General features: G+C 41.4%; 1 protein-coding gene and 1 long non-coding RNA gene across 19 annotated transcripts in view; one reads left to right on the top strand and one right to left on the bottom strand.

The window, feature by feature from the left end:
* The window catches only part of dmd (dystrophin), a 167,528-nt gene that overhangs the window by 69,899 nt on the left and 82,542 nt on the right, over positions 1-15,087 (bottom strand). For all 18 annotated transcript variants that reach the window (XM_057026113.1, XM_057026114.1, XM_057026123.1 and 15 more), the window contains 10 exons: positions 13,207-13,285; positions 10,641-10,753; positions 10,182-10,310; positions 8,927-9,119; positions 7,185-7,330; positions 2,244-2,344; positions 1,800-1,911; positions 1,589-1,702; positions 1,106-1,261; positions 851-1,021 (listed from right to left, as the gene is read on the bottom strand). In XM_057026113.1, coding sequence (XP_056882093.1) covers positions 851-1,021; positions 1,106-1,261; positions 1,589-1,702; positions 1,800-1,911; positions 2,244-2,344; positions 7,185-7,330; positions 8,927-9,119; positions 10,182-10,310; positions 10,641-10,753; positions 13,207-13,285 — 1,314 coding nt within the window. The remainder of the gene's footprint in view (positions 1-850; positions 1,022-1,105; positions 1,262-1,588; positions 1,703-1,799; positions 1,912-2,243; positions 2,345-7,184; positions 7,331-8,926; positions 9,120-10,181; positions 10,311-10,640; positions 10,754-13,206; positions 13,286-15,087) is intronic.
* LOC130522101 (uncharacterized) lies at positions 4,099-9,406 on the top strand. The gene is made up of 2 exons (XR_008949544.1): positions 4,099-4,483; positions 8,958-9,406. It is a non-coding gene; the product is annotated as an uncharacterized LOC130522101 (long non-coding RNA).

Here is a 15,087-nt window from a genome sequence, read left to right as displayed (position 1 = left end):
ATCAATTTGTATTTTGGACTCAAGTAAACTTTTACAGAGCAGAGGAGGCAAAAGAGTGCAAGTAAATCGCAAAGTCAATAATGCAATAATTTACAGGACAAATAGATCAGAGCAATGTTTGAGCTGAAAGAGTACATGAAAGAGTCCTAAAAGAGGAGAATCAATCCACAGAAAGAAAGAAAGAAAGAAAGAAAGAAAGAAAGAAAGAAAGAAAGAAGAAAGAAAGAAGAAAGAAAGAAAGAAAGAAAGAAAGAAGAAAGAAAGAAAGAAGAAAGAAAGAAAGACTTATTTTAATTCAACAGCAGGAGGAAAGATGGGCTGATGACAAGAAGCAAGAAGAAAGGAGAGAAGAGCTGCAGCAGCAGCCCGGTGTGGGTCAGAACCAGATCATGATGATCCTGAAAAAGGCCCAATGTCACAGAGATCCAAACACAGACTGAGGGGATGCACCGTTCCACATGAAGGTCACTTCATATTGTGTGTGTGTGTGTGTGTGTGTGTGGTGTGTGTGTGTGTGTGTGTTGGTGTGTTGGTGTAGCAAAGGCTTCATGTTTCACTGTTTCACTGTTTTCACTGGTGAATCCACACAATATCCCAAACAAATTAAACCACGGAATAAACAGCCCCATTTACAATTAGATCTTGTATGTATCCGTTCCCAGTTTGTTTTAGACTGAATTATTTCTAAGCAAAAACGTGAGAGCTTTTCTCCTATTTAAATGTAAAATGTTACTATTCAGCAGTTCGGTATTGAGACAAATACATATCTAGATGACTAAATAATAAATAAATTCCATTAACGTTGGAACATAAAATCCTTTGAAAGCTTCTATATCTGTTCCACACCCACCTTGAGCTCCTCAACAGCCTTGCGCAGCTCTTCAGGGGTTTTGTATGTGAAGTCTCTCTCCAGATAGTCTTCCTCAGCCTGGTTGATCCACTCCTGCATCTCCTGCATCTCTTTCCTGAGAGCCATGGTCTTATCCAGGCCACCTTTCAAGGCAGACTTCTTGGCATAGGCCTTTAGGAAACCACAAAGTGTGAGAGAAAAGCATGCACGCACATTCACACAGGCACACAGAGGAGCTGGATGAGGGTTAAGCACCTGCTTGCAGACGTTCTCCCACTGACTGTTCAGTTCGTCCAATAATTTCTGGATGTAGATGGCAAACGGTGGCTCGGCCTCTTTCTTCAGGAACAGGCCCACCTCGTTGATGCCGTTGACACTGGGCTGGATGGTGTGGATGTCATTTACGAGAGCCTGGCCAATCAGAGCAGAGTTTACGGCTGAAATTTAAGTTAATATTAAGAGACAGGTGTCTTTTCTTAAATAGCTGTAAATGCGTTGACCTGCTTAGTTGTCATCTCTTTGTCTCCTTAAGGGTTTTTCAAAATAGATTCTTGGTTATTTTATGAGCTCTAAAGCTTATTTTGTGAATCCTCTTGGGCATTTTCATCCAGACAGCATTTTATTTTTACCTCCTTTGTATCGACCTACTCCAAACCAACCTTCCACTGAGCATTTTAATGCCGTTTCTTTTTCTAGCTCCACAGAATGTTTGGGGGAAATAGTGGGACTTTTTCTCACCGTGCACTGCTCTAACTGTTTTTCCAGAGCTTCAGAATCTCCCAGCGCTGGCCATTCCTCGTTTAGGAAAACATCTACATCTGACATCCACTTTTTTAAAGTCTTAACATCGTTCTGGGAAGAAAGAAGAATACATTGTAGAATTTAGTCTGAGCTGGTATTTTGGTTGGGCTCTCAAGCTACACCTTATAATCTCTTTAATCCATCCCACCTCAAACTGCATCAGTTTGGCCATGAGCTCCTGGATTCTCTGGGCATTGTCCCCGAGAGTTGTACCGAGGCGTCTCCAGCGCCCCATGATGGCGTCCATCTCAGCATGATACCTGGCAAACATATAGAAGGATCATTTTGCTACAGCCTACTGCATGTTTGGAAGTACAGTTGTGTTCCCTGAAACAGATTTCTGATACTTGGTTCAACTCTCTATGTTCATTTTTAAGACATGTGGGATGACTCAAGTGATGGAGATGATTGCTAGACAAGTGACACTGCTTTGTTAACACTTTATACCCCTATAGCTTTAACCTTCTACTAGCATGTTAGCTGAGCCATATGCAGATCCTCAGGAGAGATGGAACCTAGTGATGGTTGGTTGACGTATGACAACGTTACAAACTGATTTGGATTGTGATTAGTGGACGTTGTTTTCTCTTACTTCATGCTGATGTCTGGGGGAGCTTTCTGGAAGACCTGCTCCACGGCAGAGTTAAGATAGTCCACCTTACTCTGGTGCTCCACCAGAGACCCCTGGAGGGCCTGTACAGGAGAGACAGATGCTTGATTAGCAGAACACTCAAAGAGTTATGTTGAGCAAGATAGGACATTATAAATGCACCCTTTTATCCCTAATACATCTTTCCACACAGTAAAATCTGTCTGTAGCAGTGTGCGCATAATGTCTGTGTCCTTTTACCTGATATAATCAGGAGAGCAAGTGGGGTGATGCTAATAACACTGAGGTGCCATTGAAAAGGGGATGGGGGGGCAGGGGGGGGGGGGGGCGTGTTTATTTGACTGGCATATATCTGAACATCTCACACTTCTCTCCAAAATAATCACCACATCAGTTAATCTGACATGAACAAGATGCTGTAGAAATGGAGCAGAATCCACAGATCTGATAATGTCTATCATGTTTCCTTCAGCTTTAGGAAGAAAAGAGATTTTGCCAGCCTGTGCTACATTACAGCACTGAGCTGGCATCATTTTTCATATTTGTAATGAGTACCTCTTCACATTCTGATTACATGTTAAATTTTAGTCCTTCAGCAGATATTTTTATTCAAAGAAGCCCACAGTGAGACATAATCAAGCCAACATGTAATTGACACCAATGTGAATAAGATATTACCCTACAGTCCTAAACCATACTACAAGTTCAGTGAAGAGATATGGAGACAAAGGGCAGAGGGATTAAAACAGAGAGAGGAGGTGAGTGGAGATAGGAGGGGGAAAATAAGTGCTGTTAGGAGAGCAGGTGCCCCTGGAAGAGCTGTGTCTTCAGGAGCTTTTTCAAGGAAGAGAGTTGCCCACGTTCTGACTTCGATTGGGATGTTGTTCAACCCTCGGGTAAAAAAGGCATGAAAATAGTCTGGATTGCCGTGCCTCTACAGACGGCAGTGCAGCTGATGCTTATGTGCAGGATTGTTAAAGTAAGAGGGAGCAGGTCCTGTTAGGACTCTGTGGGTCAGTAGAAGTGACCTGAACCTAATGTGGGCAGCTACAGGGAGCCAGTGGAGCTCTATCAGCAGTGGGGTAACATGGGCCTGCTTTGGTTGGTTAAAGACCAGACACACCAACACATTCTGGAGCGTCTGAAGCAGCTTCACCACACACATCAGTGCACCCGTTAGAAGGACATTGCATTAGTCGATGCAGGAGGTCACCGTGTACCAGTAGCCCAGTGGAATGCTGGGATAGCCTGATTTTTCTGGTGTTGAATAAGGCAAAGCGGCAAGACCATGAGACTGAGGCTACATAATGAGAAAACACGAAGATTACAAACAATCTTGCTAGGAGTAGGACTTGGGGTCTGTGATTGGTTAGAAGACCTAATCAGGGACAAAAAGTCAGCTGAACTGATCTTGTCCAAGTGGATGTTAAAATCCCTCAGGAGCAAGCAAGGGACACTTATGTTCAGTCTTGTGTAAATCACTACGTTGTCCTAGCGTATGGTAGATAACCACCACATAGACCTTAACTAGAGTTGTTACCAGAACAGCATGATATTCACACAGTGTGGGAGAGTGTGTAGTTTGCAGCGTGCAGCTGATGTGGCAGAGCCATCTCTGTGAGAGCAAGGATGCCTAAAGAGTGGTGAATAGTCAGAGCAAAAATTCAGTCAGCTTTGTTAACTGCTGACAGTTCCACAGAAAAACAACAGAAAAGGCAGATTGTGGTTGTTTGAGTGAACCGCAGTTTCAGATTACGCCATCTTTTAGCCTATAGTGCCCCTCTGAGTAAGCAGTGGGGAGTGGTAACTGAGGAGTGCTGTTGACCCCTAGTGTCCAGTGCAAGAGGCAGTAGTACACTTAGACCTACGTATTTTCTCAGCCCTGCCTGGTTAACATGGCTTCCGTTGACTTGTGCAGCAAGACTTTCAGGTCTTAATCCAAGAAGTTTTCACTCAACAGGGCTGAACATGAAGACTGATGCATCAACAGCAAGCCCTCTTAAGTAAAACTCTGATTGATGCACCTCATTTTTAATGGACCGATTGAACCAGCTGAAGGCACTCGCATCAAACACCTGGACAATAGCCTGGGCGGGAGTGGATCCGCAGTCCGAGTGTCTGCAGTTAGCTCAGCAATTAGCAGCGTTGACTGAAACCACCTGAACAACCACCTGACCTGCTCAGGTCCTGTATGTTCAGAGGGAAAGCAAGTAGCCAAGCAGGTAAGGTTGCGAGCAGTAAATTACACACAGAGTCCTGTTAGCCCGGTTGCTTGTCTTGCTTTGCTGTCCATGTCTGATTATGCTTACTCTGCTGTATAAATGAATCACAAGTGGACCGAAGAAGAGGAAGGGAATAGGAAATTTACTGTTGGACGTGTTGCCTTTAGTTTAAGCTCTCTACTTTCTCCTCAAAATGACCCTGACTTTATGTACTAAAACACATTAGCGGCTAATTTCTACTCTCCACTCAACTCTGTGTGCATTGTTTGGATTTTTGTAAGGAGAAAACCGAGACAGGCAGGGAGAGGAGACGCATACCGTGCAAGGACTCATCAAGTCTTGACTCAGCCAGTGCTGTTCAAGTACAATCTTCTTTAATTGTTCCTAGCTTTTTATTCATCAAGAAATACAAAATTACACAGCCTCTATTTCAATAACCAATCAAGAATTTAGTGCTCATTTGCAACAATGACAAACTTTCATTTGTTACAGGTAATTCATCCCAAGTGTTTAGTTGAAAAGTTATCCTGCTGTCATAAACTTAAAGACATTAGTTGGCATCAATCATCAAAAAAGCCCACCACTACAGTTTTCCTTCCACAAAACCTAGAATTAATCAGAAGATCTAAGAATCCAATAAATACATTTTCTGGGAAGATTGAATGCTACAATCAGGCCTTTAATAACTCCTTCCAATGTCTGTGGATGATATTAACAATCATTTCTTCAATCTTAGCTTCCCTCATCAGAGCTGATTTTCTATCTGCTGGTGGCATTTTGATTTTCCACCGAGTCCGAACTCAAGCTGCCACCTACCAGGACTGCTCATTATGTTAATGAGGTTAGCAGACTGCGAGGTGACACGGACACCTCGGCAAAGGAAACATTACTGACAACGCCTGTACAAATGTTAACCTGTAGGGTTACCCATCTCCCCCAGTGACAGCTTGTCCTGATGATTAATGATGGGTGATGGCTAATTAGTATGCAGAATGAATTCCTAATTATTAAATGCAATCAAGATTAATTAATCTCATGCTACAAGGCCTGAGCGCCATGTTACACTCTGCGACCATTATCAAGTTTAAGACACACACACGCACACGCACGCACACACACACACACACACACGCATACACTTTCAATATGTTGTGACCTTGGCAAGACTTGTAAATAAAATCATGTAAAGGGATGAAGATGAAACAAAAGACCTTCAAATACAAACTGAGACAAGGTGAAAAAAAAGGCTGCTTGTGACTCTATTGCATTTACCGCTACAGCGTAGCAGCGCACTGCAATGGCATTTTTGATGCCTGTGCTTATCTGTAGGTAGATGAGGTGATAAACAGAGACAGTGATTCGCCCCACAGGGACTTTGCCTCCCCTCCTCTCATAATTGTGGAGCTGGAGACAAACACCCACTGCAGACCGGTTTTGGCCTCTCCTCAGCATATTAAGCAGATGCAAGAAGCGGGTCCACAAAAAAGCACTTGATTCCACTGAAATTGAAATTTGCTTTGCCTGTGGTTATGTATGTGGAGATCTGCAGTTTGGTCATCCAAGCAATCAACTGCAATCAAAGTTAGATTTAAAGGAAAGACGACCACAAATACTATGAGGTATGAACAGAAGCGGAACCTTGCACCTGCATAGAAAAGCCTTGTGCTTTTTGTTTTTTCTTGTTTTTATGGGTTTAGCCTTATAAATATTTAAGTGACAGTCAAGGAAGCCTCTATCCACAACACAAGTGTGGACTTTCTTTAACTGAAATGAGCCAAATCAGAAACTTCCAAGGTGCTATCGAGAGTGCAGCCTCAAAAACAACAGAACTGAATATCTAAGCAGCACAGCTGGGAAGAAATGCAGAGAGACTCATGCATGACCTCAACAGGGGCGATTCTAATGGCTTTTCTCCACCAGGTAATTACAATGAACTGCACAACATCAGGTACATGCCTAAGAGAAAATATTGGTTGTTGGATAGCTGCATCCAGATAACATTACAGCTAAGCATGACAATGCAAGCTTACACATACAATCCTGATAAAATTCACAGTACCATTAAAGTATAAGGGTGTTGACCTCTTGATGGTTTGTTGTTCAAAGATTTCATACTTTCACCAGTGAGTTGGGGAATGTTTGGGAGTGTGATAGATGCATTACACTCTTTATCTTGCGGGTATGATTTAGACTGATGGCTAATGGGGCTTGTGATCTGTTTCCTCTGCTGGCTCCCTGAAACACTGAAAAAATCTTGATTTAAAACAGCGTTGATCTGCCAGTTCAGCAAGGCCACTGGCAGTATAACTTCACTACTGGTTGTAAAAAGTGATTACAGCGTTATACGGCCCTACAGGATTAGAGAGCCAGGGCCATTTTGGCATTTTATGAGAATTTGTAAACTCATCTGAGCAGCAGTGGTGTCAAGAGCATAGGCAGTGATACAGAAACAATTCAGCACTGACATGACCTTTTGATAATATAAGTGGGTAGCCTGACATTTAAGGATAGGTTTGAAAGATCTTGGGTTTCTGGCCTCAAAGTGTTACTGAGCAAGGCACTCACAGTGACTTTTATCAAACATGCTAAAATAAGTAAAGAAATATTTCCTAACATATTACAGTAAAGTACATAATCAAGCATACTATAATATACATTTTTTACCACAAAAGGGTAAACATGGGCATCTACATATGCGTACCTGAACGTCCTTCAGCCTTTGTTCCATAATAGGATACTCTGTTACGGCAGTAGATGGGATGGCTAGCCTAGCCTCACACTGCTGCAACCATGCCAACAGTATTGATATGGTTTCCTTATAACGAGCCGGGGGCAAGCTCTCCAAAACTAGAGACAGAGAGAGACAAAGACAGATGCACAATGTCAGAGTCTTTTAGGTGATCAGTACTGTTCTGGGACAATAAATGGCAAAAAACACATTTAAAGAAGGAGAAATACAACCCTGGATGGACTGATTATCAAATCAATCCTTAAGGGTGAAAAAAACAAGCCACTTTAGCCTGCTTGGCTAAAGTGTTTTTCTTCTAAAACAACTTTCCTTTTAATTCTTGCTGGCAGAGTTTCTGTGACTTCCGATGTTCCGCTTAATTATTTCTCCATCCCTGACTTGACTTCAGAGGCAGATGGAGAAATCCACATCAGTTGTCTCTGTGTCACATTTAAACCATCACTGCATTCTTCTTTTAGGGAGCTTTCGTGTTTGTGTGCCTGTGTGCCTGCATGCGCGCTAGTAAAGAGCTGAATGCTCTCTTACCCCTGTGTGGGTGAGAAAGGCACAGCGTGGGGCATGAGGAAGGAAGCTGTTTGCATGAGCAAAGAAGTGTAGTTTGTCTGCTCAGCTGTCGGTGTCTTCCTCCATCCTTCCTTCACCCTCCATCTGCCTCTCTTAATGTCACTTTCTTCCACTCTGCATATTTTCCTCTCGGTGTCTTTTCCCTTGGGGGCATTTTCTCGGTCTTTTTCCCCTCTCCCGTTCCCTCTCTTATTGGTATAAATAGCTTTCTGCCTGTTTTGTCACAGTTTCTGTGTGATTTAGGTTTCCTTGTCTTGATGGTCTCAGCTTTCAACTTCTTTTTCCATCTCATTAAGTCTTATTGTTGTTGTTTTCGCTCAGAAAGCAACAGAAAGCCCCACAGAAGTGTTAGAAAGTAGTCAGTCTTTGGTGCGACAGGTGAAAAACACAGTCGATGACGCACAGCTGAGTCACCTGACTTGTTAATCTGCTCTAAAATTAACATTCTGACACAAGAAGGAGCATAAAGTGGGAATGACCAGCCCCTGAATGATCTTTGGAACAAAATAAAACCCTAATCTTTAAAGTTTTTCTTTACATTAACCATATTTCTATATTAGATATCAAAGCGATTATTATTTTAACAAAAGTCCTGACTTTTGGAGTTATTATAAGAACTGAGCAACAGAAGAGATGCTTTAAGACCAGAATAAATGCTTTAATGCTTTTATGCGCTAATTAGTATTTCTTTCTACCCATTTATCAGGAAATGTCCCCAAAATGTCATTTGCAAGAAAGTTTACCTGAGCTGATTCCCAACTGAACTCACCAAAGTCTGGTCGGTTGGTGTTGAAATTAATAAGAACGCTGTGGTGGGCAGAGATTTAGTGTTGTACTCAAGAATAAGTCAACGAGGTGAAGGTTTCTAATATAAAAGTCATTCAGCTGAAACTTGCTTGGTAACAGTTTGGGGTGATTTCTGTTGGATTTATTTTATTTTGTGAAGCTCTGCAGTACTCTGAAGTATTAAAGAGCTGAAGACCGTGGCAATAAATAGTTTTTATTGGTTTTTAAAAAATTAGGATAGGTATTCGGTCAGTGAATGATGATTGATGAGGACACATGAAGCAAGTACCAACAGGAAAAATACAGAAGTTTGGTAGTGAATCAACGGCGCTACATTCTCTCACCCAGTTGTAGCTGCCTCTCTCTCGTCCTCAGATCCTCCAGGACCTTGCTGTAGTGCTCTTTGAAGGCGGTGATGTCAGCATCTAAAAAAGCTGAAGGGTCTTCCTCGCATCTTTTTTCCCCTTTGAGCTCATTCAGCCTCTTCTCCAGGAGGTCTACCTGGGGCTGCAGGGCGACCAGGCGAGCCACTTCCTCCTGCCAGGATGAGGGACAGGAGACAGTGGATCATCACACCCCACACCGATCAGAAGAGCAACATTTTCAAAATGGTCGCTTTTCCAATTATACGCACTCTTGAAGAAACAGTGAAAGGAGCATAATTTCCCGTATGCGCAGAAACGGTTAAATGCATGTCCAAATGTTAATGAATCTGAAGCCGAGCAGGAAATTGGACCAGCTCAGCAAAACTGAATTGCAGCTGTGCAACGTTTTTCTCCAAAACTTTACGCAAAGAAATTAAAGCTGCTGGAAAAGCAAGTGTATCAGCATAGAGAGAAAATGTTTTTGTGCATTTAAATAGTTTTCTTTTTTTATGTGTCACTGACAAAAAGACATAACTGTCACATATATTTGCCACAATTGCACGGCACCGACCAGTACAAGGTTACAGTATTAAAAAAGGGATCATCTCCCTCAGCAATATTCAATTCCATAAAATAGTGATCAGGAGCAAGTGAAAAGCGAATGGGCACTCTTCCAAAGGAAGCTTTGGTTGTGTACATTTATCAGCAAAGAAAGGCAAGCATACTTTAGCATATTTTTAGCATTCCTGCATCGGTTTTTGCAGCAAACATAATCTGTTAATCTTCTCCTTCGTCCTGCTATGTTTATTCCCTTTTCCGTTCAACGCTTCCTTCCTCTTCATCTTTGTCTTCTACCTCTGGAGTTATGTCCTCCTTGTTTTTGCAGAGCTGCCTGTCATTGGTAATTCTGATATTTCTGAGACTTATTACAGGACAAAGAAATAATGCAGAAAACTGCATTATCAATGTTTGCAGCTTGTTTTTTTGTGGAGGCTTCGGGTGACAACATAATGTCGTTTTAAAAGTTTGTTCCAAAGATATTGAAAACCAAGAAAAACACATCAAACAGAAATACTTACAGAACAATGCTGCGACAAACAGATGCATGCAAGGGGAAATAAAACAAGCTCTATGTAAAACATAAATCGCAAAGAAAAAAAATTAAGATATTAAATAATTACAGCTCACAACAAAGAAACACGTTCCAACCAAACTCCACATCTCTTACACGTACCTGGCATCGCTCCAGCTGCACTTTAAGTGGCTCTGGTTCTGATGCTGGAGGCGACTGGACCTTGAGCCAGTTCTCACTGTTTTCCACAGCCTGTTCGCACTGCTCATACAAACTGTAGAAGGCCAGCACCTGCAGCGAACACAGGTTTTAGGAATGGAGAAAACCTCCCACATAGATAACATCTGTATTCCTGCAGAAGCACCAAACGAACCAGACCTGAGACACACCTCAAAAATTGATTCAATAACTCATTATCTGATATCAATTTTTCACTTTTTAAAGGATTGGAATTTTTTTTTTTTTGTCAGAGACATTTAGTGCAAAAGAAGTCAAACTGGTCAAGATCATCTTGTCCTTACTGCCCACGGTTACACTGGCAGGTGAATTACAGCATTCAGAATGGAAGCGGACCTGTCTGTGTGTGTGTGCGTGTGTGTGTGTGTGTGTGTGTGTGTGTACCTTTGCTTGGAAGGCCAGCCAAGCCAGCCTGTCTGACAACAGGGCACAGAATCCAACCCAGCGCTGGTTGAGCTGCTCCGCTGCCTGGGCAATGTCATCAGCACGACTCCCCTCTGGAGGAGCAGACAAAACAAGGGGGGTGTCACACAATCAAACACGCACTGATATATCCTTCAGAATTCACAGTCGCACCACATCTCTCCCGGTAGGGGCCAGATAAACACACATTTCACGCCGACAAACTCTGCCCAGTGGTACTGAAGGTGAGGCGAGTCACAAGAAGTGAACTCCAATGTCAGTTTATCTTACTTTACATCAACATCTTTTCTTGTAATTGACATCTTTTAAAGGCAAATGGACATTTTCATGTGTAAAACCCCAGTACTGGAAAGTAAAAACCTTAATGAGATTCAAGGAGCAGGAAAAAGAAAAATCAATGCTAAAGTTGTACAGAGATGGATTTACGCTCCTGTCTGGAAAAGGGCAAATAAAATCCCATCGGCTGTATGACAACTGGACCTGAAAGAGCAGCATCCCAGTTGGCTTTCTCATCTAGCCTGCATGCATTCTCCAGATTGCTTCTACTTCCGGTAATTGTACCTCAGTAATGTTCCATTTACAGTTACAACTCGGGGCATTAGCTGAGGCTACTTTCCATAACAGTCCACTAAGAATGACCCTTAGGATGCATAAGTTGGAAAACAGGAAATGAGGCTAGACATTAATTCTAAAGTGGTATGCTATATCCTGTCCTCTATCACTTACTTGCTTATCAACATATTCTGAAGACCAATAGTAAGTGTTTCCTGTGATAAACAACTCTACCCTCTGTTCCATACCGCTGTGGCCTTGTCCAGAAGCCATTAAAAACTCATTAATGAGTGACTACGCTGCACTGGCAGTCACGTGACATCATTACCGTGAACTCAAAAGTAGCATTTCCTCCCCGGGTAACATTAAACCATCATCATACAAATACAGTAGCCAGTTGCACTGGGAAGTTATTGAGCAGTTTTGTGAGTAATTCTGGACAGCAAATCCACTTAATCACACATAAGACAATCACAACACAAATCATCCTAAGAATTAGGAGAAAAATTAACACTTAATTGTCACCTTACAGCATTGTTAAACAGAACAGCGTTTCCTCTTTCTTACAGTATGACGACTGGCAAGAGAATTAAATTTGAAGCTACTGTGAGTTGGTATCCAAGTCATGTAAATGCAGTCACAAATGTTGCACCGAGACCAAAAAGAGGCTTTTTCTCATAAGCCTACATTATGTTTGAATGAGCTTCGTGAAATTGAATTTGCTTATAATCCCTGTGAAATTCCTTGTTTCAGTGTCAGAATAGTATTTATCAAATCCAATAATGTACTGAAAGTCTTTAAGAGTTACACAATGAAAACATTTGATCTCATTAGCACAATTCTACAATATTTAACTTCCTGAGAGGGTAATATGTCTCCAGTTGCACCTTTTGTTTTTTTTTTTTTGCCAGCCAGTAATGCAGGTCTTTTTTCTGCTTCCTTTATCATGGTGAGTTCACTGAGACAGTTTCATCAGAATGCACATACCAGTAGGAGGTTGGTACCTCATCAATCACCTGTGAAGTTAAGTAGGCAGTGGGAAAACTAGTGTGGCATATTTCCATGAGATGTAATCAACGGTCCTCTTTTTATCAAAAGCTGACATTATTAGCAAGGCAGGCTTGGCTGTGATTAAAACGAACAGTCTCAAAATAAAAAGGAAGCACAAAAAAGTCCAGACAATAATGGGGCCCAAAAGACTGAACCATGGTATAATTTTAGTTGGTTAGGAAACATTTGACAGTTACAGGAACATTACATCCCCCATGTAAATGGCACATGAGTTAGCTATTTTGGACAATATAAATGGCAATAAATGTCTCTTAAAATAGAAGCCTCTTCCAGCCAGTGTACGACATGCTAATGTGGATTTGACAGGGCCTTTTTGGACTTTTCCAACGCTCCACAGGACACAGGCACTTTTATTCATATGTAGGTCGTATTATGAATTTAAACATGTCACATTTTTATTTGAATGAGCAATTAATGACATAATCATTTCTCAAAAATCCACAATCGATTTGAACGTGTATTTTCAAAATGCAGTGAGAAGGAAATACTGCTAATAATTCAACCATTTAAAATGGCGTTTTCTTGATTCAACAGGCACATTTTGTCATGAAGAAAATGTAATGTGTGTGTAATGATTCCTCGGAGCATTTAGTTTCAACAAGTTCTAAGTTGACTCCTTTCTGAGTGGGACCACACTATTTCACACTCATTTGCACGGTGCGCAGAGCAACACAAGACTGAAAATGTTAAATTGATTATCTCCCTATCCTCTGGTGCCACAATAACTGCACAAGGACAGAGGAGAGGACAGACGGGAAGAAACAGCTTTCTGTCTGTTCCTTTCTCTGTCAGCGTTTCTATGGAGACACGGAGGCAGGGTGGGACAGGTAGAGGCGTTGCCATGGGGACAGACAGGGTGTGCAAGCATGTGTTTGTGTGAATGTGAATGAGTGTGCACGATTACCCTGCTCGACCAGGGTCTGAGCTGTGCGCGTAGCCTCCTGAAGCTTTCGGTACTTCTCTGGACGCTCTCTTTCTATCGCCTATAGCAAAGGGAAGGGGGGGGGGGGGGGTGAACAGGCAGAGTGAGAGATAGAAAGTTAAAGGATTAGAGACAGACAGAAGTAGAGACCAGAAGACAGAGAGCGACAGTCCAACAGAAGGATAATTATTATTTATTGCAGAAGAAGATTAAAACCCTAAAAATCAATGTCCAGTTGAAGAGTGTTGTTTTCAGAGGGGGGGGATCACGCTGCTTTCAACCCCCTTTGATAAAACTCTTTAATATAACAGATGTTCAGATATGAAGAGGAGGATTTCTTCAGGCTCAAAATGTATCAGGGAAAATGGGAAAATTTTGCTCCACATGTGGGGTGGAATCTTAACTAAAAATGCTGCAGCAGACATTAGAAATGTAAAATTATAAAAGGAAGCTTGCACACAAAAACAGGAAAATATGTTCTGGATGTAAAAAAAGAGAGAAGTTGAGACATTTCTGCAACAAAAGCAAATGGAAATTCTCATCGTAACCTGTGACATGACTGGGAGAATCACAATAACGTTAAACTGTCAGCATGATTCATACAGTTTGCTGGTATATTTTGCTTGAACATCTGATTTTCTCAATGCTGACCAAACCTCAACTATAAAGAAAGAATAATGTTTTACATTTCTCATTTAAAATTCAGCACCATTTTGTCTTATAATCAACAACTGGACTTCCAAACTAATGATATATAAGACCAGAAATCTAATGTTTGTTTCCTCACAGCTGTGAGTCCCCCATGATACAGTAAAAAACTGTAAATAAATGTTTTTCAGTGAAGAACGTACAGTCAAGTTGGATCCTATAGGAGCTGCTGCTGAACATTGACATTGAGCCCGATACACTTGCTCTGACTGGGTCTTTTATCGTGTGTTCGGTCTGTTATGAATGTGGATAGTGACGGCCAGCGCCAGTATAATAACAGCGTAAGCATTTAGAAACTTCATCTGCTTACATTTTTTTTCTAATTGATGAGGGTGTACTGAAATATAAAGACATGTATCAGTTCTTTACTGCCACTGATTAACATAATAGCTAAAGCACGTAAAAGCCAAACATTGATTTGAATGTTTATCTTATGTCGTGCACTTTATTGAGATGTTTGAATGTAACACGGCTCTTCATTTAAAGAAAAAGGTCAATAATTTATAGCTGTTCTGAAAAATATTTTCATTGGTATAATGGATTAAATGAATGCAGTAAATAGGTTCAGTCGACACTGAAGAATCACTTTAGTCATTATTATTCCGTGGAATGTTTTATCGTCCTTCAGCTGATGTTTTGGTTTAGAAATACTTTTTCACTTCTTTAATTTAACCACTGCTTGCATACTTTATGATTTCACTTCTGATAAATGAATACAAAGGCTTTTTAAGGCTTCAATTTTAGCCTTAATTTTTTTACGTTATTGATGCGGAGCTACGCTCACTGTCTACGGACTCTGGCACCATGTTCATTCCAACATTAACAACAGTAAAATTGATCTTTTGCAGGGCAAATGTGGGAAGAAAACAACTGATCTTATCAGTATTTCCAAAACAATAAACAGTTGCTCTGAAACTCATCACTGCAATGTTGCTTCATTTCCTGTGCTAATCTTAAGCATTTTTCCCTGTTCGTCTGCGTAATCCTCTGAAGACCATTGCTGCATTGGCATGCACGGGCCATTGCTGTATAATAGGTGGAAAACTCTACAGCCATTACGAATCCTTTGCCGCATGTCAAACTTCCAGCGAAATGCCTCGCTGCTGGCCTGTATGCATAATCACACCTCAGAACGTCCTCACATGTGAGATTCTT

The sequence above is a fragment of the Takifugu flavidus genome, chromosome 3 (genome assembly GCF_003711565.1).
Source record: "Takifugu flavidus isolate HTHZ2018 chromosome 3, ASM371156v2, whole genome shotgun sequence".
Lineage (NCBI taxonomy): Eukaryota > Metazoa > Chordata > Actinopteri > Tetraodontiformes > Tetraodontidae > Takifugu > Takifugu flavidus.
Note: the sequence above shows the minus strand (reverse complement) of the source record. Positions and strands in the feature narration are given on the sequence as shown.